Below are 26,697 nucleotides of genomic sequence, written 5' to 3'. Positions count from 1 at the left end.
CAGAGCCGCGGTGCCACTTGGCATAGATTCTTCTTTTCTTTCGTGATTTATTGATTTAAGCTCTTCTGTGCGTTCCAGCAAACCAGACCCGGTTAATCAGACCGGATTAAGCTTTTATATTAGAGTTTCGGGTGTCGGATCTGTTTATAAGAGGAGTATTTGAGTGTTTGGGGGGTGAGTACAGATCAGTTGCTGGTGTTTTGGTGGCTGTGAGCACAATGGCGAAGATCCAGTCTCACAACAGCAGCAGCACCACCACCAAACACCCGCTCAGCCCGCTCCAGGAGAAAGCCTTCACCCCTCTCAAACACCAGCAGCACTTCCAAAAGCTCAAGGTAACGTTTATTTCAATCCAAGCAGCCCGATCGCCGCCTCGTACCGCTTTGTGCTCCGGTCCCTTCAGCTAAGTGTTAGCATTAGCGTTAGCATTAGCTCTTTTTCGCCGCTCTTTCAACTTCACCGCTTACTCCTTTCATTTGCACAGAATCGTTACCTGCTGAATTTAACCTAACCTCGCGTTAGGAAACGCGTTTCCTTCATATTAACACCATCAAACGTGTCTAAGTGTGCATCGGTGTAGCATTAGCTTAGCTTAAGTCACTTTCAATTCTCAGACTGTGCGATACCGGTACGTCACAGTGTTCCGTACAGTGGACTCCGTGATGGATGGATGGATGGACGGAGGCTTTTTTATTTATTCATGATCTCAAAGTCTTGTCAAAAACTGGGAAACACTTTCCGAGGCGTGTGCTGAGATCGTTTTTACTTTGCTGGTTCTGGTGATAAAAGTTCGATTTGATGAAGCATTCGTTCCTGGAACGTGTGCGGAACACTGTTACAAGCGTCTAAAACTAGTTATTTTGTATTTTCCCAAAGTAAACACATTTCAGGTAGTTCATATCTTCCGTAAGTTCATTGTAAATATTGTGATCTGACAGTCTTTTCAGTCACTGGGTAATATTTTGCCTGATACAGCTCTGGTTAGGGATGTGACCCATTTGTGGACTGTGATTTTATTAAGACTTTAAGAGTCAAGAGAGGTTTTATTGTCATTTCAGCTCTATACGAGTACATATTGAAACGAAACAACGTTCCTCCAGGTCCAGGGTGCAACATAGAACAAAAAGTGCAAGACAGTACAGTACAGTTAGACAACATTACAATAAATACAAGAATGCCTAAACTAAATAAAGGAAGGCGAGACTAGAGACAAGTGTTGGAGAGTACATGGTACTGAGTAAATTATGGTGAGGTAGATTCGGCAGAACACCGAACACCAAGATCCAAAACCTTTAGGTCACTCTTGTTCCTCGTTATACCATCTAAGTTTAACACAAATCTAGTTTACCCGGCTGTAAAAGTGCACCAGAGTGTTATAGTAATACTACCACCACCGTACTTCAACCCAGTTGCCTGGCCGTAACCATTTGGCCATATCACAACTTATTAGCCTCACATTTAACAGATCCCTCATCTTCACATGCACCACTGTTATGTTATGTTATGTGTTTCGATTCTAACCTCCTTACTGTAGGTGTGCTGAGACTTTAAACAAGCAGGACTGAACCACAGTGTGGATTCTGATTCACGGTATTGAGCTTGTCAGCGGTTTACAAGAGTAAATGTCAGTGGATTAGATCAAGGGATGGTTGGGGATTCAATTTAGGATTTTAGCCCTTTTTCAGCCCTCAAACCAAAACTCGATTCCAGTTTCGGACAGCTCCAGTCTTAATACCTTTAACTCCTATAAAACAGGGGTGTACAAACTTTTTCCCCAAGAGGTTCTAGTTTGTCAGAACCAGAGGTTGGTTGCTCATACAGCATTTACAGCCATATTTAGTAAGAACATCAATAAATGGTTTAAAATGACTCACAATTTTTCCACCCAATCCAGTTGATACCGATTGGACGGGTGCTGCCACCCTCACTCGCACTGCCATCCATCGAACAGTCGGCGACGTAGATCCCCGTTTCAGCCGTTGTCCCTCTCCCGACAGACACTCGGCCAGTCGTGTGTCCGTGTAGGTGCCCGGCCGGCTAATAGCAGAGCTGAGAACTGAACTTAAGAGTTCGAGGTCACAGCACTGGTGGGCTAGGGCATGTTACCGCTGCGCCACCCGAGCACCACCCAAATCTAGAAGAAGATTTATCTCCTGCATAGCTTAGAGCTCAAAACTTATCATACTAAGCTTACCTGTATATTGCATTTCACCCAATCTAGTCATCGCCAGTTCCCTCTGCCAATTCCCTTGCTGCTTATACCACCCAGCGCCCCCCCCCCCCATCTGACTTAAGAAATAAAGAAAGAATGAATGAAACCAGTAATGGAACACACCTCGGAATATCACTCATCAGCCAATCTGAAAGTGTTTGTCATTAATCTTTGTAATGGTTGTAGAGTTTGTTGTGCTCAGGTCTTGGGTCCAGTTTGCCGGAAAGCTGGAAGCCTCCAAGCAGCTCTGATTGGGTCCCAATCTGCATCATATCGTACCAAATATACAACTAATTAGGAGCCATTAGTGTCGTTACGGTTTTGTTGTATCCCGAATGCCAACGATGCACATTGATGGATAGATGGCAAGAATGCCCATGTACACACAACTTAACACTGCTTCTTACAGAACAATATAAAACCATCACTACAAACAGTCATTGTTGTTTTTATTTAGGGTCTGTTTGTCACTTTAGGCTTGGGATTGAATTCCGCATCGAATTTATCACTATCTGTATCTTGGGCACCACACCCAGGTGGCATAGCTCACATGGTGCAGGGTGAATCCAGGAGCGCACCCGGTGCCATTTGTGGGTCCGCTGCCATCTCCTTTCAGTCTGAGACTCGAACCTCTTTCCGAAAATGCGCTGGTGTAATGCGCACTAGCCTATCGAGTATCATAAGGTAGTGCTGCTAGGGGGGCGTCGGGGCCCCCTTTTGTCTCGTTTCTCCCCCTCGTACTGGTGGTGCTTTTACAGAAGGATCTTCGACTCATTGTGCCAGGCTCCGGCACTGATCAAGCCATTGTAGAGTGGGTGCTGCACGCGTTCTCTTAGGATGGCACCGGTGTGTTCGACAAGGACGTCCGCTCCAGCCATCGGCTGATGGAAGAGCCGAGATCTCAGCCGCGGTGGGCTAGCTTTTAATCCCGCCGCATGGCCCGGGCGCCCGACTAACGGGCGATTTTATTACACGATAACGATATTGACCAGCTGGATATTGAAGAGGCGAGGGTTTCTGATCGTAGACCAGTTTTGTTTAGCACCACCAGATTTATTCATTCTTAGTGATTTTCCTTTTTATTTTCATATTTATTTAGTTCAGGGCGGCTTCGAGTAGGCATGCTTCATGACCGGGCCGCACATGCACACCATCCGGTCAGGAACGCTGCGCCTGACCCTCTGTATTCCTCTCTCTGTTTCTCCGCAGGTGGAAGATGCGCTGTCGTACCTGGATCAGGTTAAAATCCGCTTTGCCAACGATCCTGGGATTTACAACAAGTTCCTGGACATAATGAAGGAGTTTAAGTCTCAGAGGTAAAACGTCACCCCCCACCCACCCACTCTTCTTCAACGTACAACCCCAGTTTCAAAGAAGTTTGGACTGGAGGGAAAGGTTGTAAGGATCACGATTGGGCACAGAGGGTCTTTTAATAATGTTTTGGACTGTAGATGGTGAAATGAAAACCAAAATTCCTTTCATTGTGCCTTGAGAAACGTCGTTTGGTGCCACAACCAGCCAGCAGAGGCCGCTATTACAGCAGATATGAGGGGACCTATCGGCCTGCTCACCCTCAGACACACCCTTTCATGTCTGTTTAGGTGCCCGGCAGGCTGATAGCAAAGCAAAGAGTTGAGCTTGAGATAGTTGAAGTTTGATGACTTTGAAGTTGAAGTTACTTGACTTGATCATGAATGCGTATTATTTCCTCCTCCTCAGTATTGATACGCCAGGCGTGATCAATCGAGTGTCTCAGCTGTTCCACGGTCACCCGGATCTCGTGCTGGGCTTCAACGCCTTCCTGCCCCCGGGCTATCGGATAGAAATCCCCAAAAATGGGATGGCCTTCCTCCAGTCGCCTTTCACTGCACAGGTAAAATCTCTTCACCGTCTGTGTGTTAATGCGCCGGTGTTTACATTCGCATGTGTATTCCTAAGTGCTCACAACAGCCTCATATGCCTCAGTAAAGGATTCCCTCAGTGTGGTTATATATGTTTTTCCATACGTTTATGTTAGCAGGTTTCTCCAGGTAAAGCCAAGAGCGCCGAGTCGAGTTCCGCCCCCAGCGAGACCGTGGCGTCTCCTCAGAGCGTCTCCTCGTCGTCAGGAGCCCCAGAACCTCCCACCAGACTCGCCCTGCCCCTGCCCAGCCAGTCGCAGCCCGCCACCGCCTCCTCGTCGTCGCCGCCCGCCTCAGAAGCGAGTCCTGTAGAGTTCGACAGCGCCATCAGCTACGTAAACAAGATCAAAAGCAGGTTTCTGGACCATCCTGAGATCTACAGGTCGTTCCTGGAGATCCTGCACACTTATCAGGTACACGTGCTGAAATAATCGAGATCGTACCTCGGGTATCCAGTACACATGCTGAAATAATCCAGTACGCATGCCGAAATAATCCAGTACACATGCCGAAATAATCCAGTACGCATGCCGAAATAATCCAGTACGCATGCTGAAATAATCCAGTATGCATGCTGAAATAATCCAGTACGCATGCTGAAATAATCCAGTACGCATGCTGAAATAATCCAGTATGCATGTTGAAATAATCCAGTATGCATGTTGAAATAATCCAGTACACATGCCGGAATAATCCAGTATGCATGTTGAAATAATCCAGTACACATGCCGAAATAATCCAGTACGCATGTTGAAATAATCCAGTATGCATGTTGAAATAATCCAGTATGCATGTTGAAATAATCCAGTACACATGCCGAAATAATCCAGTACACATGCTGAAATAATCCAGTACACATAATAATCCATGTGTACATAATAATCCAGTACGCATGCCGAAATAATCCAGTACGCATGCTGAAATAATCCAGTACGCATGCTGAAATAATCCAGTACGCATGCTGAAATAATCCAGTACGCATGTTGAAATAATCCAGTACGCATGCCGAAATAATCCAGTACACATGCTGAAATAATCCAGTATGCATGCCAGAATTATCCAGTATGCATGTTAAAATAATCCAGTATGCATGTTGAAATAATCCAGTATGCATGTTGAAATAATCCAGTATGCATGCTGAAATAATCCAGTATGCATGTTGAAATAATCCAGTATGCATGCTGAAATAATCCAGTATGCATGTTGAAATAATCCAGTATGCATGCTGAAATAATCCAGTATGCATGCAGAAATAATCCAGTATGCATGCTGAAATAATCCAGTATGCATGCAGAAATAATCCAGTATGCATGTTGAAATAATCCAGTACACACGCCGAAATAATCCAGTACACATGCTGAAATAATCCAGTACACATGCCGGAATAATCCAGTACACATGCCGGAATAATCCAGTACGCATGCCGAAATAATCCAGTACGCATGTTGAAATAATCCAGTATGCATGTTGAAATAATCCAGTATGCATGTTGAAATAATCCAGTACACATGCCGAAATAATCCAGTACACATGCTGAAATAATCCAGTACACATAATAATCCATGTGTACATAATAATCCAGTACGCATGCCGAAATAATCCAGTACGCATGTTGAAATAATCCAGTACGCATGCTGAAATAATCCAGTACGCATGCTGAAATAATCCAGTACGCATGTTGAAATAATCCAGTACGCATGCCGAAATAATCCAGTACACATGCTGAAATAATCCAGTATGCATGCCAGAATTATCCAGTATGCATGTTGAAATAATCCAGTATGCATGCTGAAATAATCCAGTATGCATGTTGAAATAATCCAGTATGCATGCTGAAATAATCCAGTATGCATGTTGAAATAATCCAGTATGCATGCTGAAATAATCCAGTATGCATGTTGAAATAATCCAGTATGCATGCTGAAATAATCCAGTATGCATGCAGAAATAATCCAGTATGCATGCTGAAATAATCCAGTATGCATGCAGAAATAATCCAGTATGCATGTTGAAATAATCCAGTACACACGCCGAAATAATCCAGTACACATGCTGAAATAATCCAGTACACATGCCGGAATAATCCAGTACACATGCCGGAATAATCCAGTACGCATGCCGAAATAATCCAGTACGCATGTTGAAATAATCCAGTATGCATGTTGAAATAATCCAGTATGCATGTTGAAATAATCCAGTACACATGCCGAAATAATCCAGTACACATGCTGAAATAATCCAGTACACATAATAATCCATGTGTACATAATAATCCAGTACGCATGCCGAAATAATCCAGTACGCATGTTGAAATAATCCAGTACGCATGCTGAAATAATCCAGTACGCATGCTGAAATAATCCAGTACGCATGTTGAAATAATCCAGTACGCATGCCGAAATAATCCAGTACACATGCTGAAATAATCCAGTATGCATGCCAGAATTATCCAGTATGCATGTTGAAATAATCCAGTATGCATGCTGAAATAATCCAGTATGCATGTTGAAATAATCCAGTATGCATGCTGAAATAATCCAGTATGCATGTTGAAATAATCCAGTATGCATGTTGAAATAATCCAGTATGCATGCTGAAATAATCCAGTATGCATGTTGAAATAATCCAGTATGCATGCTGAAATAATCCAGTATGCATGCAGAAATAATCCAGTATGCATGCTGAAATAATCCAGTATGCATGCAGAAATAATCCAGTATGCATGTTGAAATAATCCAGTACACACGCCGAAATAATCCAGTACACATGCTGAAATAATCCAGTACACATGCCGGAATAATCCAGTACACATGCCGGAATAATCCAGTACGCATGCCGAAATAATCCAGTACGCATGTTGAAATAATCCAGTACGCATGCTGAAATAATCCAGTACACACGCCGAAATAATCCAGTACACATGCTGAAATAATCCAGTACACATGCCGGAATAATCCAGTACACATGCCGGAATAATCCAGTACGCATGCCGAAATAATCCAGTACGCATGCTGAAATAATCCAGTACGCATGCTGAAATAATCCAGTATGCATGTTGAAATAATCCAGTATGCATGTTGAAATAATCCAGTACGCATGCTGAAATAATCCAGTATGCATGTTGAAATAATCCAGTATGCATGTTGAAATAATCCAGTAAACATCAGGTACATGTGCCGAAATAATCCAGCACAGGATTTAGGATGTATCCACAGTGGGGGTTATTAAGGCTCTGATGTGACTCTGCTGTGTTGTAGAAGGAGCAGCTGGAGCTGAAGGAGAACAAGAGCAGAACGAGTGCTGGGATGACGGAGGACGAGGTTTTCTCTAAAGTGGCCAGTCTCTTCAAGGGACAGGAGGACCTGCTCGCCGAGTTTGGACAGTTCCTTCCCGACGCCAAAAGATCACTGGTGAGCGAGTGGGACCCTTTGTGTTTTAGTCAGCAGCGCCTAACATACACTATAATACACTACAGGGCCAAAAGTATTTGGACACCTGAACGGAATTAAAACAGAGTGAAATCTGTGCCCATTGTTTATAGAGCGTGCTGTACGCTGGAACAGGAACTGTTGTGGCTAAAACACGAACTTGAAAATTAGAAGGGGTGTCCCAATACTTTTGTCCATACAAATATAAGAATATCCTATTGAAATATGTCCACCCTCCACCTATAAAACACACGTGTGTGTGTGTGTGTGTGTGTGTGTGTGTGTGTGTGTGTGTGTGTGTGTGTGTGTGTGCAGTTTACTGGAGGATCTTTGACCGGAAAGGACCCGATGAAGAAGCCCGAGGAGGACGAGCTGAACAAACACACCAAGAAGAGACCACGCCCACTTCTCATGCCTCACATGACACCTTTGTTCAAGGTGTGTCCTCCACTTTCTCACGTCCCTACACGCTTCATCTCCACCCCGCCCCTCCCCTGCACACCTGTTCGTGTCCCAAATCCATCGTCTCCGGTCCCGTCTTAAACCCATTTCTGCAAAAATTTGTTCTGTCTCCTTCCAACCTTCATCCCCTTTATAAATATAGATAAATTTTATATATACTGTATATATTATATATATATATATATATATAATTCCGTGTTCGGTACGTCCGGTCTGATTGTTTAAGATTCCTGTGAGAAACGTCCCAAGACCAATAGTTCAGTAATCGTCCACTAGACGGCGCTCGTCTCGCTGTTTACATGACTGATTGGCTTTATTTTGTCGGGAGTCTCTCTTTGTTCTCGCCTTTTTCCTCTGTGTTTTATGCTTAATTTTTAAAAGTTCTAGAGCTCAGTTATGAATCAGCTCTGCTCCAGTAGCCACCAGCGGTGCTTCTGACTCCACCACACACTGTAAAATTTCTACCCAGTAGTGCAGCAGGCACTTGCATGACGTATTTACAGATCTATTCACTGTTGATCACATGTGCGTGTTTAGCACTTTTGTGGAGCTTAGTGTTGTGTTTTTGTATATTTTTACACCCCCTGGAAAAAACCTGTTTCGTACAATCGCATTCCAACCCCGTGCTTATCTAAGTTTAGCTTTTTTCCAATCCAAATTCTCTCTCCTTGCAATATTTATCCACACCTTTTTTCTGTTTTATCCCATTTTTATTTTACCCATCCTTACAGGCCCTCAATTAGCTCAGTTCAGTTAATCAATCCCTAATCAATCATTGCAGGTCCTTGTGCACTCTTATGCACTCTGACTCTCTTTCTTTTATTTTTTCTGTCTCATTTCTGTCCGGAACACCCAACAATAACCCAAACACACAACACCATAACACCATAAAAAGCTTTCTGATAAAAAATTCGATATTAGACTGTGCGGGATACCTGGACACTGTGGAATTTCGGGAAATCAGTTGGCAAGAGAAAGAACCCAACCAAAAATTATCAACTTTAAACTACCACTAATGGACATTTAACCCTTCAAATATGAATATATTAAAAATAAATGCACAGATCAAGTGAAATATAGTAGATGTAGAATAGGCAACACACAAACACCTATTATTAGGAGAAGAACCCACATTTTGTCACCATAAAACACATCCTGACAGAATGCCCAAAACACAACAGTGAAAGACATAAACTACATATGTCCAATACATTAAAAGAAATCTTTACTCAAGATAATTCAGAAATAATCCTAAAGTACCTTAATAATATAAAACTGAAGACATATATGAAGATATATAAGATATATAAAGCAAAACAAATAAAACTAGCATGAAACAAACATTTCTGTCCATCTCAGATTTTTCTTGATTCATATTCTAAACACCATGTGCTATCTCTCCGTGGATTTAACATGTTTCTCTCTTTGCGTCGCAGAAGAAGATGAAGTTTTCCTGCTCCAAAGATCAGTCCTTCGCCTCGGTGGGGAAACACGGAGTCCTTCGCGAGTTCACGTTCTTCGATAAGGTAAAGGTCCAGGACTGGTTCTGGTTCTGCCTTCGTGCTCTCCGTGTTCTGATTGGTGTTCTGTTCTTCTCTGGTTCCAGGTTCGGCGTCTGTTCAAGAGTCAGGAGGTGTACGAGAACTTCCTGCGCTGCATCGCCCTGTTCAACCAGGAGGTGGTGTCGGGGGCGGAGCTTCTGCAGCTGGTCACGCCCTTCCTCGGGTAAACGGCACCATAATGACGATGCTTTGCTGATTTAGATGATTCGAACACGTGTGCACACAAGCAGCCAATCAAATGTCAGGGCAGCAGGGTGTGTGTAGTGTGGGTGTTGCAAAGCATCAGAGCTATAGGACCTGTGAGAAGCCTTTTCAGAGGAGGGGTGCTTTAGCTAAAAAGATATATATGAGAAGGCTTCTCCCATATATATACATATACATATACATACAGTATACATATATATATGAGAGAGAGAGAGAGAGAGAGAGAGAGAGAGAGAGCTTTTTAGCTAAAGCACCCCTCCTCTGAGAAGGCTTCTCACAAGACTTGGAAGTATGTCTATGGGAATTTGTGTCCATTCACTCGAGAGCATTTCTATGGTTTATTCTGGAGCTGAGGTCAGGGCTCTATGCAGGACACTGGATGTCTTTAAACCGAGCTTTGTAGTGCACGTCAGGGCAGCAGGTTGTGTGTAGTGTGGGTGTTGCAAAGCATCAGAGCCTTAGGACCTGGGAATGAACCTGTCATTCTGTTATCGTCTCTCAGGAGTTTGGTTAAATAGTAAGTAAGTAAGTAAATTTTATTTATTAAGCACTCTTAACACAACTTACGTTGACCAAAGTGCTGTACATCGAATAAGCATACATAACACAACATTATGTTAAAAAAGTAAGAACCAAATAAAAATACAGAGTAAGAGACAAAATAAAACAGATACAAATAGACTAAACAATTAAAATTAACACAGCTCCTCACTGTTCAAATGCCAGCTTATAAAGGTATGTTTTATATATAAATATATATATATAGGTCACTATTTTAATACTATATATATACAGTGTATCACAAAAGTGAGTACACCCCTCACATTTCTGCAAATATTTTATTATATCTTTTCATGGGACGACACTATAGACATGAAACTTGGATATAACTTAGAGTAGTCAGTGTACAGCTTGTATAGCAGTGTAGATTTACTGTCTTCTGAAAATAACTCAACACACAGCCATTAATGTCTAAATAGCTGCAACATAAGTGAGTACACCCCACAGTGAACATGTCCAAATTGTGCCCAAAGTGTCAATATTTTGTGTGACCACCATTATTATCCAGCACTGCCTTAACCCTCCTGGGCATGGAATTCACCAGAGCTGCACAGGTTGCTACTGGAATCCTCTTCCACTCCTCCATGATGACATCACGGAGCTGGTGGATGTTAGACACCTTGAACTCCTCCACCTTCCACTTGAGGATGCGCCACAGGTGCTCAATTGGGTTTAGTCCATCACCTTTACCTTCAGCTTCCTCAGCAAGGCAGTTGTCATCTTGGAGGTTGTGTTTGGGGTCATTATCCTGTTGGAAAACTGCCATGAGGCCCAGTTTTCGAAGGGAGGGGATCATGCTCTGTTTCAGAATGTCACAGTACATGTTGGAATTCATGTTTCCCTCAATGAACTGCAGCTCCCCAGTGCCAGCAACACTCATGCAGCCCAAGACCATGATGCTACCACCACCTCCTTGACTGTAGGCAAGATACAGTTGTCTTGGTACTTCTCACCAGGGTGCCGCCACACATGCTGGACACCATCTGAGCCAAACAAGTTTATCTTGGTCTCGTCAGACCACAGGGCATTCCAGTAATCCATGTTCTTGGACTGCTTGTCTTCAGCAAACTGTTTGCTGGCTTTCTTGTGCGTCAGCTTCCTTCTGGGATGACGACCATGCAGACCGAGTTGATGCAGTGTGCGGTGTATGGTCTGAGCACTGACAGGCTGACCTCCCACGTCTTCAACCTCTGCAGCAATGCTGGCAGCACTCATGTGTCTATTTTTTAAAGCCAACCTCTGGATATGACGCCGAACACGTGGACTCAACTTCTTTGGTCGACCCTGGCGAAGCCTGTTCCGAGTGGAACCTGTCCTGGAAAACCGCTGTATGACCTTGGGCACCATGCTGTAGCTCAGTTTCAGGGTGTTAGCAATCTTCTTATAGCCCAGGCCATCTTTGTGGAGAGCAACAATTCTATTTCTCACATCCTCAGAGAGTTCTTTGCCATGAGGTGCCATGTTGAATATCCAGTGGCCAGTATGAGAGAATTGTACCCAAAACACCAAATTTATAAGCCCTGCTCCCCATTTACACCTGGGACCTTGACACATGACACCAGGGAGGGACAACGACACATTTGGGCACAATTTGGACATGTTCACTGTGGGGTGTACTCACTTATGTTGCCAGCTATTTAGACATTAATGGCTGTGTGTTGAGTTATTTTCAGAAGACAGTAAATCTACACTGCTATACAAGCTGTACACTGACTACTCTAAGTTATATCCAAGTTTCATGTCTATAGTGTTGTCCCATGAAAAGATATGAAATATTTGCAGAAATGTGAGGGGTGTACTCACTTTCGTGATACACTGTATATATATGTCACTATTTTAATACTATATATATATATATCTACAGTGTATCACAAAAGTGAGTACACCCCTCACATTTCTGCAGATATTTAAGTATATCTTTTCATGGGACAACACTGACAAAATGACACTTTGACACAATGAAAAGTAGTCTGTGTGCAGCTTATATAACAGTGTAAATTTATTCTTCCCTCAAAATAACTCAATATACAGCCATTAATGTCTAAACCACCGGCAACAAAAGTGAGTACACCCCTAAGAGACTACACCCCTAAATGTCCAAATTGAGCACTGCTTGTCATTTGCCCTCCAAAATGTCATGTGATTTGTTAGTGTTACTAGGTCTCAGGTGTGCATAGGGAGCAGGTGTGTTCAATTTAGTAGTACAGCTCTCACACTCTCTCATACTGGTCACTGAAAGTTCCAACATGGCACCTCATGGCAAAGAACTCTCTGAGGATCTTAAAAGACGAATTGTTGTGCTACAAGAAGATGGCCAAGGCTACAAGAAGATTGCCAACACCCTGAAACTGAGCTGCAGCACAGTGGCCAAGATCATCCAGCGTTTTAAAAGAGCAGGGTCCACTCAGAACAGACCTCGCGTCGGTCGTCCAAAGAAGCTGAGTGCACGTGCTCAGCGTCACATCCAACTGCTGTCTTTGAAAGCTAGGCGCAGGAGTGCTGTCAGCATTGCTGCAGAGATTGAAAAGGTGGGGGGTCAGCCTGTCAGTGCTCAGACCATACGCCGCACACTACATCAAATTGGTCTGCATGGCCGTCACCCCAGAAGGAAGCCTCTTCTGAAGTCTCTACACAAGAAAGCCCGCAAACAGTTTGCTGAAGACATGTCAACAAAGGACATGGATTACTGGAACCATGTCCTATGGTCTGATGAGACCAAGATTAATTTGTTTGGTTCAGATGGTCTCAAGCATGTGTGGCGGCAATCAGGTGAGGAGTACAAAGATAAGTGTGTCATGCCTACAGTCAAGCATGGTGGTGGGAATGCCATGGTCTGGGGCTGCATGAGTGCAGCAGGTGTTGGGGAGTTACATTTCATTGAGGGACACATGAACTCCAATATGTACTGTGAAATACTGAAGCAGAGCATGATCCCCTCCCTCCGGAAACTGGGTCGCAGGGCAGTGTTCCAGCATGATAATGACCCCAAACACACCTCTAAGACGACCACTGCTTTATTGAAGAGGCTGAGGGTAAAGGTGATGGACTGGCCAAGCATGTCTCCAGACCTAAACCCAATAGAACATCTTTGGGGCATCCTCAAGCGGAAGGTGGAGGAGCGCAAAGTCTCGAATATCCGCCAGCTCCATGATGTCGTCATGGAGGAGTGGAAAAGCATTCCAGTGGCAACCTGTGAAGCTCTGGTAAACTCCATGCCCAGGAGAGTTAAGGCAGTTCTGGGAAATAATGGTGGCCACACAAAATATTGACACTTCAGGAACTTTCACTAAGGGGTGTACTCACTTTTGTTGCCGGTGGTTTAGACATTAATGGCTGTATATTGAGTTATTTTGAGGGAAGAATAAATTTACACTGTTATATAAGCTGCACACAGACTACTTTTCATTGTGTCAAAGTGTCATTTTGTCAGTGTTGTCCCATGAAAAGATATACTTAAATATCTGCAGAAATGTGAGGGGTGTACTCACTTTTGTGATACACTGTATATATGTCACTATTTTAATACTATATATATATATATATGTCACTATTTTAATACTATATATATATATATATATGTCACTATTTTAATACTATATATATATATATGTCACTATTTTAATACTATATATATATATATGTTACTATTTTAATACTATATATATATATATATATGTCACTATTTTAATACTATATATATATATATATGTCACTATTTTAATACTATATATATATATGTCACTATTTTAATACTATATATATATATATGCCACTATTTTAATACTATATATATATATATATATATACGTATGTCACTATTTTAATACTTAAAAACATGCCAGTAGTTGGACTGGGTATTGAGAATCATGTCTAGTTGTTAGTAAGTGAACGGATAGGTTTGTAGGTGTGTGTACTAAAGAGTGTGTGTGTGTGTGTGTGTGTGTGTGTGTACTGCAGGAAGTTCCCGGAGCTGTACTCTCAGTTCAAGTCCTTCCTGGGGGAGAAGGAGCTCTCTCACTCCGTCTCGGGTCTGTCGGAGCGCTACATGGAGGGGGGCGGGGCCAGGGATGTGGACTACGCCTCCTGTAAGCGACTCGGCTCCAGTTACAGAGCCCTGCCCAAAACGTACCAGCAACCCAAATGTAGCGGCAGAACCGCGCTGTGTAAAGAGGTACGCGCTTGTGACATCACATTTACACACACACACGCACTCATACACTGATCAGCCATAACATTAAAACCCACTTACCATATAGAAGCACTTTGTAGTTCTACAATTACTGACTGTTTTCACCCTGTTCTTCAGTGGTCAGGACCCCCACAGGACCCCCACAGAGCAGGTATTATTTAGGTGGTGGATGATTCTCAGCACTGCAGTGACACTGACATGGTGGTGGTGTGTTAGTGTGTGTTGTGCTGGTATGAGTGGATCAGACACAGCAGCGCTGCTGGAGTTTTTAAACCCCGTGTCCACTCACTGTCCACTCTATTAGACACTCCTACCTAGTCGGTCCACCTTGTAGATGTAAAGTCAGAGACGATCGCTCATCTATTGCTGCTGTTTGAGTCGCTCGTCTTCTAGACCTTCATCGGTGGTCACAGGACGCTGCACACGGGGCGCTGTCGGCTGGATGTTTTTGGTTGGTGGACTATTCTCAGTCCAGCAGTGACAGTGAGGTGTTTAAAAGCCAGCACAACACACACTAACACACCACCACCATGTCAGTGTCACTGCAGTGCTGAGAATCATCCACCACCTAAATAATACCTGCTCTGTGGTGGTCCTGTGGGGGTCCTGACCATTGAAGAACAGGGTGAAAGGGGGTAACAAAGCATGCAGAGAAACAGATGGACTACAGTCAGTAATTGTAGAACTACAAAGTGCTCCTGTGTGGTAAGTGGAGCTGATAAAATGGACAGTGAGTGTAGAAACAAGGAGGTGTTTTTAGCGATGATGAAAATGACGAAACGTCTGTCGTCCGTGTTCAGGTGCTGAACGACACCTGGGTGTCTTTCCCGTCGTGGTCGGAGGACTCCACGTTCGTCAGCTCCAAGAAGACGCCGTACGAGGAGCAGCTCCATCGCTGTGAGGACGAGAGGTTCGAGGTGAGGATTTTACACCCCGGGGGAACGGGTCAACCAGCGTCCTGGGGAGGAATTGAAACTGATCGAGACAGAAAACGAGAAGTGAAACACGATGGAAGGAAGGACGGCGATTAAAAAAAGCAAAGGATGAGGTCGTAACGGGGTACGGGGGAAGTATCGTGGTCCTCAGTACGCCCTACAGATCTCTGTATAAACCCAAGGTTGCCAGAGATTGGAAAATGGGGTGTTGCACACACTTGTGGTGGAAAATATCCATTATAGCCTGATTAGCCGTTCCAAAACCAGGTCTGACTGGCTCACTGACTCCTCATTGGTTCAGTTACCACATGTAACCGTGTGGTTTCCGTCTCCGTAGCTGGACGTGGTTCTGGAGACCAACCTGGCCACCATCAGGGTTTTGGAGAGCGTGCAGAAGAAACTGACCCGCCTCTCGCCGGAGGACCAAGACCGCTTCCGATTGGACGACTGCCTCGGCGGGACCTCCGAGGTCATCCAGCGGCGTGCCGTGTACCGTATCTACGGCGACAAAGCTCCGGAGATCATCGAGGGGCTGAAGAAGAACCCGGCTACCGCCGTTCCCGTGGTGCTGAAGAGGTAAACCTTAATATGAAATGTTCGCGAGGTCTCGTGGGTGGAGGGGGTTTAATGACGAGCGTGTCTCTCGTGCCTGCAGACTGAAGGCCAAAGAGGAGGAGTGGAGAGATGCTCAGCAGGGCTTCAATAAGATCTGGAGGGAGCAGTACGAGAAAGCCTACCTCAAATCTCTGGACCATCAGGGCGTCAACTTCAAACAGAACGACATGAAGGCTCTGAGGTCCAAGAGTCTGCTGAACGAGATCGAGAGCATCTACGATGAGGTACGCTCGTTTTTTTATCCGATCTGGTTTCCGTGGTGACTTGCAGGAGTCTTTCATCTTCTCGACAGTGGACCGTTCCTCCAGAGTAAAAGGCTACCACCATCGCGCTTCACTGAGATTTACACCGACTTACAGTTACGACCTTCTGATTGCTTAACCCCTGAGCTACCACTGCTGTAGATACAGCCAAAAGTATTTGGACACCATCCCATTTCTGTATGTCTGTGGGAATTTGTGCCCATCAAGTCAAAGCATGAGAGCATGTCTGTCTCAGTTGATGTTCCAGTTCATTCCAAAGCTGTTCAGTGGGGCTGAGGTCAGGACATTGTGCTTTAAGTCCATAGTGATGTAAAGCTTGCTGGACTGTGGACAGTCACACATGTCCCAGCAGCTTCTTTATCATGGCAGACCTGTTGTTCTGGTGGTACTCAGGTTACATCTGACCACATGAAGGCAGCATGAAGGGCAGTTCTTTGTGATCGTGGCAGTGCGACTACTGTTCCATGTAGTGTATGATCTGCAGTCTGATATCTGTATATATCAAGCTTGATAATGGCTGTGTGTGTGTGTGTGTGTGTGTGTGTGTAGCGTCAGGAGCAGAGCACGGAGGAGGGCGGCGTGGGTCAGCAGGGTCGCGAAGGAGCCGCGCCCGCAAGCGAACCTCACCTGATCTTCACCTACAAGGACAAACAGATCCTGGAGGACGCCGCGTCCCTCATCATCTACCACGTCAAGCGCCAGCCGACCATCCACAAGGAGGACAAGGACCAGATCAAGCGCATCATCCACCACTTCCTCCCGGACCTCTTCTTCGCCCGCCGGGGGGAGCTGAGCGAGACAGAGGAGTGGACGGACGAGGAGGCGGAGGCGGAGGACGGAGTGGCGGCGGTGGCGGCGGCGGCGATGGCGGCGATGACGGCGGCGGCGGCGACGACGGGCGCGCAACCCGAGGGGACGACGGAGCCCCCTCTTCCTCCTCCTCCTCCGACGACCCCCGGCGCCACGGAGGGAGGGGCCACGGAGGGAGGGGCCACGCCGTCCGGGACGCCGGCAAATCCGCAGCATTTGAACGGCGAGTCGAAGCGAAAGCGCTGCCCGTCGCCGCACAGCGCCGAACAGCAGGAGCAGCTGGACCTGCAGAAGGAGCAGGACGGCGTCTACAACCTGTTCTTCGTGAACAATAACTGGTACTTCTTCCTGCGGCTGCACCAGACCCTGTGCTCGCGGCTGCTGCGGGTGTATCGGCAGGCCGAACGCCAACTGCTGGAGCACAGGGCCGAGCAGAGCGCAGAGCGCCTCCTGGTGGCCGAGGGGCGCAGGGACAAAGCCACCGACCTGGCCATGGAGCTGCGACTCAAGCAACCCAGTAAGAGTCACACACACACACACACACACACTTCTCTGTGGTACTCAAGCTCTTGGGTTTGAATCTCCAGCTGTACTACCCCGAGGGAGGGGATGGTCGAATGGGTTTCTCCTCACCGCCGTTGTGTGATGCCAATCTGGAGCCTGGTTGAGGGGTGCAGGTTTGATTAAACAGTGTGTGTGTGTGTGTGTGTGTGCAGGCGAGGTGGAGCTGGAGGAGTACTACCCAGCGTTTTTGGACATGGTGCGCAGTCTGCTGGACGGAAATCTGGATTCCATACAGTACGAGGACACGCTGCGGGAGATGTTCACCATCCACGCCTACATCGGCTTCACCATCGATAAAGTCATCCAGAACATCGTCCGGCAGGTAAGGTGACCTTTTCTTGGCCGCCCAGCGTCCCGTCAGCCATCGGTGGCTCATTCGACCCAAATCTGGTTTAATGCTGATCAGATCTCCTAATGTTTGTGATTTCTTCTCTGTGTGTGTGTGTGTGTGTGTGTGTGTGTGTGTGTGTGTGTGTGTGTGTGTGTGTGTGTGTGTGTGTGTGTGTGCGCGCAGCTGCAGCACCTGGTCAGCGACGAGGTGTGTGTACAGGTAGCCGAGCTGTATTCGTGTGAGAGGAGGCGGGGGGCCACGGGGGGGAACCTCTCGTCCCAGTGCGTCCGGACGGCGTGGGAGACCAGCTACCAGTGGAAAGCCGAGAGAGTGATGACCGAGGAGAACTGCTTCAAGGTACACACACACACACACACACACACACACACGACCATGAGCTTGTCGGACGTCCTGTTTAAAAAAATAAATGGATTTTGGAGTGTGGGAATTTGTGCCAGTTTAGTCAAAAGTTGGCAGCATTTGCACGACCGCGCACTATGTCTCAGCTGACGTTCCGGTTCATCCCAGAGCTGTTGAGTGGAGTTGAAGTCAGGGCTCTGTGCAGCATCTTTAAACTGAGCTTTTTCTTCAGTGTGCACAGGGAACAGGGAAAGGTCCTTCCCTAAACTGTTCCTGCAAAGTCAGAGGCATCATGGATCATTTCCTTTATATCACTGATTTATTCCGCATGTTAGCAAATGTTGTGAAACGCATAAATTCAGAAATTAGAAGGTGTGTCCTAAGGCCTGACCGGTCGTGTTTCACTGCAGGTGATGTTCATCCAGAATAAAGGAGAAGTCACGATGACCGTCGAGCTGCTGGATACGGAAGAGGCTCAAGCCGATGATCCGCTGGACGTGCAGGTAACGCGGGCGGGTCGGGGTGTTAGCGAGAGGATAAAGAAACGCAATAAATGACCCACATGATGGATTTAGCCATTGGGGTCGGCACTGAAGCGCCCGGGTGGCTCGGTGGTCCGTTAGCCCAGTCCTTCACCACTGGTACCTGGGTTCGAGTCTCGTTTCCGTTTCCGGTACGACAGTGACTCCTACTGTATGAGGCAGGAGTGGCTGGTTGTCGGTGGAGGGTTTCCAGGTCGAGTCGAATCACTTAGGAGAGTCACGCTATGCTCTGTATAAATCCTCCACCACTTTTGTTGATGCGTTCAACCAGTCCAGGGACCCAAATTGTGTCGTTCTTGGTAGAACTCGCCCCATTATCTTTCAATTTAGTCACACCTAATTCCCCTATCCGATCGAGGAGACCGAGATCACCATGTGGCAGCCGCCTCTCATCACGTGCCAGCGTCGGGTTCCCACGGAGGCGCCCGCGGATTCGCACAGGCGTCTCGGAAACTGCATATCTCGGCGGGAAGAGACGCCGTCCGACCTTCCCTCCCTCGAACACAGCCGATTGTGTTTGTCTGGGTGCCGCCACTCGAGCGCCCTTAGCCCCTTTTTTTTTAAGGTGGACCTGGTTCTGGGACCTGGACTCAAACGCCGGGTTCTTCAATCAGACATAACGAAATAAACTGTGTGTGTGTGTGTGTGTGTGTGTGTGTGTGTGTGTGTGTGTGTGTGTGTGTGTGTGTGTATGTGTGTGTGTATGTGTGTGTGTGTGTGTGTGTTTCTGATCTGCAGTGCCTCTCCAACTACATGGAGCAGTTTGTCGGCGCAGAGTCCGCCTCGTGCACGCAAGCAGAAGGTTGCTACTTCAAGCCCGTGTTCCTGCCCAGGTAACCCCAGCGCCACCCTGTCGCGCTCTCTCTCTCTCTCTCTCTCTCTCTCTCTCTCTCTCTCTCTCTCTCTCTCTCTCTCTCTCTCTCTGTGTGGATTTTGGGTGTGTTGGAGAACGAGAACGAGCTGTTCGAAATCCTAGACGCCGTAATATCCTCCCTAGTTAGGCGTCTTCAAATTTCAACACTGTTTTGACTCGAGTGAGCGTCCAAGCTACCTTAGCGATCAAGGATGCCCCAGCATTCAGTAAATAAATTATTATTGATTTTTAATTTGTATAAACTTGCACAAGTGTTTTTATTTGCAAATTCGGGCTCGTCAGCGAATTTAACCCTTTTCGGGACGCAGAGAGTTGACATGCTAGCGCTCTGTGCCACCCCGTCCCATTGGTCTGAATGGCATGATGCTAACTGTGTTAGCTTAGTAAGCGACACCCGATGTTATCGCGTTCTCGGTGTTGCCCCCGGTCGGCTGGGCGCCATCTGGCGGGCATAACCACATACTAACTGGCCACCGTATCCGCGGGGTGGGGACCGGACTATGTGTGGGTGGGTGGGTGGGTCTTCATACGCTGTGTAAGGACCCTGATTGGCAGAAGACGGCTGTACACGTGTAAAGAAGGCGTGGGCGGCGGCGTGCTCTCCTCGGATGCAAATCTGGAGTCCGTCAGCAGCGGAAGACAAATTGGATGCTCTAAATCGGGAGGAAAATTGGGGAGAAAAATGCATAAAAATAAAAAAGTAGCGCGTTCGAATAACTTGCCTTATGAGTCGATGACTTATTAGAATCCTCTTACCGAGGCAGCTGCCTGTGTAGGCAGTAAGGCAGCTCACTAGGTTTTCGAACACACCCATAGTAAGTGTGTATGTGTGTGTGATTATTAAGTGTGTGTGTGTGTGTGTAGGAACCTGCGTCAGTTCCGGCGCTGGCAGCTGAAGCAGGTGGAGGCGCTGCGCTGCAGGAGGGAACTCCGCGATCAGCTCGGGGTGGAAAGTGCTGGAAACCTGGACTGCAGGTTCAAGCTCAACACGCACAAGATGGTGTTCGTCATGAACTCCGAGGACTACATGTACCGCCGCGGCGCCTTGCACAAGGCCAAAAAGGTATCACCAAACAGAACAGAACCAAACAGAACAGAACCAAACAGAACAGAACCAAACCTAACAGAACAGAACCAAACAGAACAGAACCAAACACAACAGAACTAAACAGAAAAGATCCTAACAGAACAGAATCAAACAGAAAAGAACCAAACAGAAAAGAACCAAACAGAAAAGAACCAAACAGAACAGAACCAAACAGAACAGAACCAAACAGAACAGAACCAAACACAACAGAACTAAACAGAACAGAACCAAACACAACAGAACTAAACAGAAAAGAACCAAACAGAACAGAACCAAACGGAACAGAACCAAACAGAACAGAACCAAACAGAACAGAACCAAACAGAAAAGAACCAAACAGAACAGAACTAAACAGAACAGAACTAAACAGAAAAGAACCAAACAGAACAGAACCAAACAGAACAGAACCAAACGGAAAAGAACCAAACGGAACAGAACTAAACGGAACAGAACCAAACGGAACAGAACCAAACGGAACAGAACCAAACAGAAAAGAACCAAACAGAAAAGAACCAAACAGAACAGAACCAAACAGAAAAGAACCAAACAGAAAAGAACCAAACAGAACTAAACGGAACAGAACCAAACGGAACAGAACCAAACGGAAAAGAACCAAACAGAAAAGAACCAAACAGAAAAGAACCGAACAGAACCAAACAGAACCAAACAGAACAGAACTAAACAGAACAGAACAGAACAGAACTAAACAGAACAGAACCAAACAGAACAGAACTAAACAGAACAGAACCAAACAGAACAGAACCAAACAGAAAAGAACCAAACAGAACAGAACCAAACGGAACAGAACCAAACGGAACAGAACCAAACAGAACAGAACCAAACAGAAAAGAACCAAACAGAACAGAACCAAACAGAACAGAACCAAACAGAAAAGAACCAAACAGAACAGAACCAAACGGAACAGAACTAAACAGAACAGAACTAAACAGAAAAGAACCAAACAGAACAGAACCAAACAGAACAGAACCAAACGGAAAAGAACCAAACGGAACAGAACTAAACGGAACAGAACCAAACGGAACAGAACCAAACGGAACAGAACCAAACAGAAAAGAACCAAACAGAACAGAACCAAACAGAAAAGAACCAAACAGAAAAGAACCAAACAGAACTAAACGGAACAGAACCAAACGGAACAGAACCAAACGGAACAGAACCAAACGGAAAAGAACCAAACAGAAAAGAACCAAACAGAAAAGAACCAAACAGAACAGAACCAAACAGAACCAAACAGAACAGAACTAAACAGAACAGAACCGAACAGAACTAAACAGAACAGAACCAAACAGAACAGAACTAAACAGAACAGAACCAAACAGAACAGAACCAAACAGAACAGAACCAAACAGAAAAGAACCAAACAGAACAGAACCAAACAGAACAGAACCAAACGGAACAGAACCAAACAGAACAGACTAAGTCACATCAAGTAAAGGAGTCGCTTTTACCTCCTCGGATCAAACAGTTCGTCTCGTTGGAGGAGCTTTAAAAGGGTCAGCAAACTGGGTCAAAGTTCAATCAGGTGTGGAAACGCCAATGCCCATCCCCGCTCTGATTGAGGAGAACGAAGCCGACCCACGCCCCCCTCCGACACGTGGGCAGCAGCCGCATGCATCTCATCACCTACACTTTGACGAGTGCAGTGCAGCTCAGCGTCGTGTACGGAGAGACGCACCCTGAGAGAGAGCGCTCTTTTCTCATCTCTGTTCAGGCGCCATCAGTCAGCCAGCAGAGGTCGTAATCGCACCAGTCATGGGAGAGCGACCCCATCCGGCTTAGTCCCGCCCATATCTGAACAACAGGCCGATCGCTGTTCATGTGGCCGCTCAGCCCAGAGCGGCGACACTCCCATAGGGAACCACTGTAACGGGGGCGGTGACATTTATTCTGCGCAGCTTCCGGGTTGTGGAGCTCTGAATAGTTCCAAACATCCCATAGAGCCCCGTTCATTTCCACCACTTATCAAGCATTTTCAGCTGCATGTTGCTTTGTTTTAAAAAAATAATGAATTTGATGTCATTAATATACTTAATACTGTTATTGTTTAGCATTTGCTCAGCACTAAATGTTACATGTTTATCTTCATTAATAGGTATAACTGAATTTAGCTCAGTCAGTTAAGCTTAATCAATGACACACGAGTCTTTTCACCTAAAATGAGGTGATTAATCAAGAGTCTTGTTACAGAAATGATCATAAAACATTAGAGCCATAATAAATCATTATACTTTTACTTTCATACTTAAGTACATTTGAAGGTAAATACTTTAGTACTTTTACTCAAGTGGAGGTAAAGAGTATTTTTACTTTTACTGGAGTAATATGTTACCTTGGATATCTCTACTTTAACTCAACTACATGGTTTGTGCACCTTCACCACTTACATTAGACAAAATGAACGTGTGCATATTCATAATGAATTCATTCATGTATTACATGTAGGAATGAATGATTAATCACTCATGAAATAAGAGATGAATGAAGCTATTTTATGTAGCTGCACTATAATGTTACAGGTACGGTAGTGTGTTTATCAATCTGTTCATTCAGTGCAGGTAAACCTTATAAATCCAGCCACATGACTTAGTGTTTAACCAAAATGATGATGATTATTATTATTATTATTATTATGAATCCTCAGGAAAGTGAAGGGAGAGTTTATGCAAAAAACAAAACATAAAAAAACTTTAATCTCTGTGCTGTATATCGTCTCTATTACTTAATAATATCACATTGTGTAATGTATGCTAATATAATGTACTGTGTGTTAACAAGTCATTATAAACATCAATCTTCCACTTCATATACCAAACTGACATTAAAGCAGATGCAGTAAATGTAAACCCAGAAATTGTACAAATGTTTATTATTATTAGTGTTTAATATTTCATTCACTGCTGCCGGTCCCATATGAGAACGTGACCGCGCCGGGTTTGTTTGGAACTATTGGAGGGTTACACGAACCACGTGACCGTGTAGCGGCGAGAACAAGGAGTGTCGCGACCCTCTCTCTATCTACGGCTCTGGTCTCAGCCTTGGTCGGCAGGCAGAGCCGAGATTCGATACGATGTATTCGAGATCCCAGCTCTGGTTCCAGCGTGTGTGTGTTTTTTTTTTTTACCGCTGTGCCACCTGAACGCCCCCAAGTTCTCTTTTTTAATGGATTATTTTTATGCTTTGGGGGTCATTATTTACCCCCCAAAGCATTTCCCAAAACAAAAGAGCCCAGACCCCTTGTTCCTTTAGCTTTTTCTGCGCCCCAGACCTGCGTTTGTGTTCATTGACACTAATGACCAACTTTTATCACGACGTTTAATCACAGCTGATAATCCTGTAGCTCTAATCTCTCTCTCTCTCTCTCTCTCTCTCTCTCTCTCTCTCTCTCTCTCTCTCTCTCTCTCTCTCTCTCTCCCCCGTGTGTGTGCCCGCAGTCTCACTCTCGCGTGGTGCGACAGCAGCACGAGCGCTTCTCCCGCTGGCACAGCACGTGGCAGAGCGTCCACGTGGCCGGCGCCGCCGCCCGCTCCGTGCGCTCCTGGCTCCTGGGAGAGAACCCCGACGACCTGCTGCCCTGCAAAACCACCTGTGTGACGTCACAGGTGAAAGGTCAGACTGTCAACAGGTACCAGGTGCACTACAGCAAGGCTCCGGCGTCTCCGTGATCCACGGCCTCCGGTCCCGCCCCTCTCTCCTCTCACACACGCGCGCACACACACACACACACACACGCAGAACGGACAGAGGCGGTGTCTGTGATGTCACGGTGATGTCATCATGCTGAGGACTTGAACAGCAGATCAGATGTGAATGAATGAGTGATCTTTTTGTTTTGTTTTTTTACAAGTACATTGTAGTTTTTAGAACGTGAAACCAGGCGGCCGTGTGTGTGTGTGTGTGTGTGTGTGTGTGTGTGTGTGTGTGTGTGTGTGTGTGTTCCCGCTATATGTGCACTTGACGGAAGTGACTAAATGAATGGGTGACTGACTGGGTGAGTGAGTGAGTGTGGTGACTGAGTGAGCTTTGCAGTTAAGTATGTGATTAAATGAATGAGTGAGGTGGTAAGTGACTGAGTGAGTGAGGCGGATGAGTGAGGTGAGTGGTAAGTGACTGATGAATGAGTGAACGTGTGATGAATGAGTGAACGTGTGATGAATGAGTGAACGTGTGATGGACGTGTGATGAATGAGTGAACGTGTGATGAACGAGTGATGAATGAGTGAACGAGTGATGAACAAGTGATGAATGAGTGAATGAGTGATGAGTGATGAACGAGTGATGAATGAGTGATGAATGAGTGATGAACAAGTGATGAATGAGTGAACGAGTGATGAACAAGTGATGAATGAGTGAATGAGTGATGAATGAGTGAACGTGTGATGAATGAGTGATGAACGAGTGATGAATGAGTGAACGTGTGATGAACGTGTGATGAACGAGTGATGAACGAGTGATGAATGAGTGAACGTGTGATGAACGTGTGATGAATGAGTGAACGAGTGATGAATGAGTGAACGTGTGATGAACGTGTGATGAACGAGTGATGAATGAGTGAACGTGTGATGAATGAGTGAACGTGTGATGAACAAGTGATGAATGAGTGAACGAGTGATGAATGAGTGAACGTGTGATGAATGAGTGAACGTGTGATGAACAAGTGATGAATGAGTGAACGAGTGATGAATGAGTGAACGTGTGATGAACGTGTGATGAATGAGTGAACGTGTGATGAACGTGTGATGAACGTGTGATGAACGTGTGATGAACGTGTGATGAATGAGTGATGAACGAGTGATGAATGAGTGAACGTGTGATGAATGAGTGAACGTGTGATGAACAAGTGATGAATGAGTGAACGAGTGATGAATGAGTGAACGTGTGATGAATGAGTGAACGTGTGATGAACAAGTGATGAATGAGTGAACGAGTGATGAACGAGTGATGAATGAGTGAACGTGTGATGAACGTGTGATGAATGAGTGATGAATGAGGGAACGTGTGATGAATGAGTGATGAATGAGTGAACGTGTGATGAATGAGTGAACGCGCTCAGCTGGTGACTCGGACGGAGACCCTGTATTATTACTCATGATGTGAATCATGTCCTATTTGGAGTGTTTGGCCAAATCTTTACGTTTCTTTTGTTGTTGTTTTTTTGTTCGGTGTCATTTTTACATGTTAAAAACATGAGATGATGATGATGATGATGATGATGATGATGAAGAGGATGATGATGAAATCTCAGCAGTGTTTTGCAGAGGAATGTATAACATGGATCCTGTATCAGTTCTGTTGAAATAAAACAACCCGGTTGTGCAGTTCTTACAAACACGCGTCTGTTTCTTTTCTCCGTCTCGTTTTGTTCGGCTCTCTGTTGGTTGCTCCGAGTTCTGCACAAGGTCTGTACATGTACGGAGGACCACGCTGTGCTCTCTGTGTTCCTCCAGCAGATGATGATGGGTCGTTCCTCTGGGCTCCTCCCTACCAACAATGGAAATAGTTTCGGTGGTCCATCCGGCAGACCTCAGGTCACCCCTGTGTCTGTGTGTCTGTGTGTCTGTCTGTGTGTGTGTGTGTGTGTGTGTGTGTGTGTGTGTGTGTGTGTGTGTGTGTGTGTGTGTGTGTGTGTGTGTGTGTTTCCGACCAGCTGTGAGGACAACATCTGGATGGACTGATCTGCTTGCTCATCACTTGTTCCTTTTTGCGGTTCATACTTGTGCCAGCAGAGGGCGCCACAGCTACGTTGATCTCTGTGGCATCTCGGTACAGGATGTGTGTG

The 26,697-nt window shown here is 45.6% G+C and overlaps 1 protein-coding gene across 2 annotated transcripts; it reads left to right on the top strand.

Annotated features, from left to right (window-relative positions):
- sin3b (SIN3 transcription regulator family member B) lies at window positions 1-26,247 on the top strand. Of its 2 annotated transcripts, none has more exons than XM_062999447.1 (19): window positions 1-335; window positions 3,422-3,528; window positions 3,932-4,085; window positions 4,233-4,526; window positions 7,371-7,523; window positions 7,857-7,979; window positions 9,440-9,529; window positions 9,610-9,728; window positions 14,288-14,501; window positions 15,320-15,436; window positions 15,792-16,030; window positions 16,110-16,293; window positions 16,882-17,659; window positions 17,859-18,028; window positions 18,221-18,394; window positions 18,808-18,900; window positions 19,678-19,772; window positions 20,678-20,876; window positions 24,353-26,247. In XM_062999447.1, the coding sequence occupies exons 1-19, from the start codon at window positions 219-221 to the stop codon at window positions 24,581-24,583; spliced, it is 3,651 nt and encodes a 1,216-aa protein (XP_062855517.1). In that variant the 5' UTR covers window positions 1-218; the 3' UTR covers window positions 24,584-26,247. The 2 variants fall into 2 exon arrangements, with proteins under 2 accessions (XP_062855517.1, XP_062855516.1); XM_062999446.1 differs by having other exon boundaries at window positions 4,230-4,526.
- The last annotated feature ends 450 nt before the right edge of the window (window positions 26,248-26,697 follow it).

This window comes from Trichomycterus rosablanca, chromosome 7, assembly GCF_030014385.1.
Source record: "Trichomycterus rosablanca isolate fTriRos1 chromosome 7, fTriRos1.hap1, whole genome shotgun sequence".
Taxonomy (NCBI): domain Eukaryota; kingdom Metazoa; phylum Chordata; class Actinopteri; order Siluriformes; family Trichomycteridae; genus Trichomycterus; species Trichomycterus rosablanca.
The sequence above is the reverse complement of the archived record's forward strand: the minus strand, read 5'-3'. Positions and strand labels throughout refer to the sequence as shown.

What these genes read in the sequence shown, in the direction of transcription:
- sin3b (XM_062999446.1), top strand. Translation starts at nt 219, where the DNA reads ATGGCGAAGATCCAGTCTCACAACAGCAGCAGCACCACCACCAAACAC. An exon ending in GAACCGCGCTGTGTAAAGAG is followed by an intron (nt 14,502 to 15,319) that starts GTACGCGCTTGT and finishes GTCCGTGTTCAG; the next exon opens with GTGCTGAACGACACCTGGGT. An exon ending in TCGAGAGCATCTACGATGAG is followed by an intron (nt 16,294 to 16,881) that starts GTACGCTCGTTT and finishes GTGTGTGTGTAG; the next exon opens with CGTCAGGAGCAGAGCACGGA.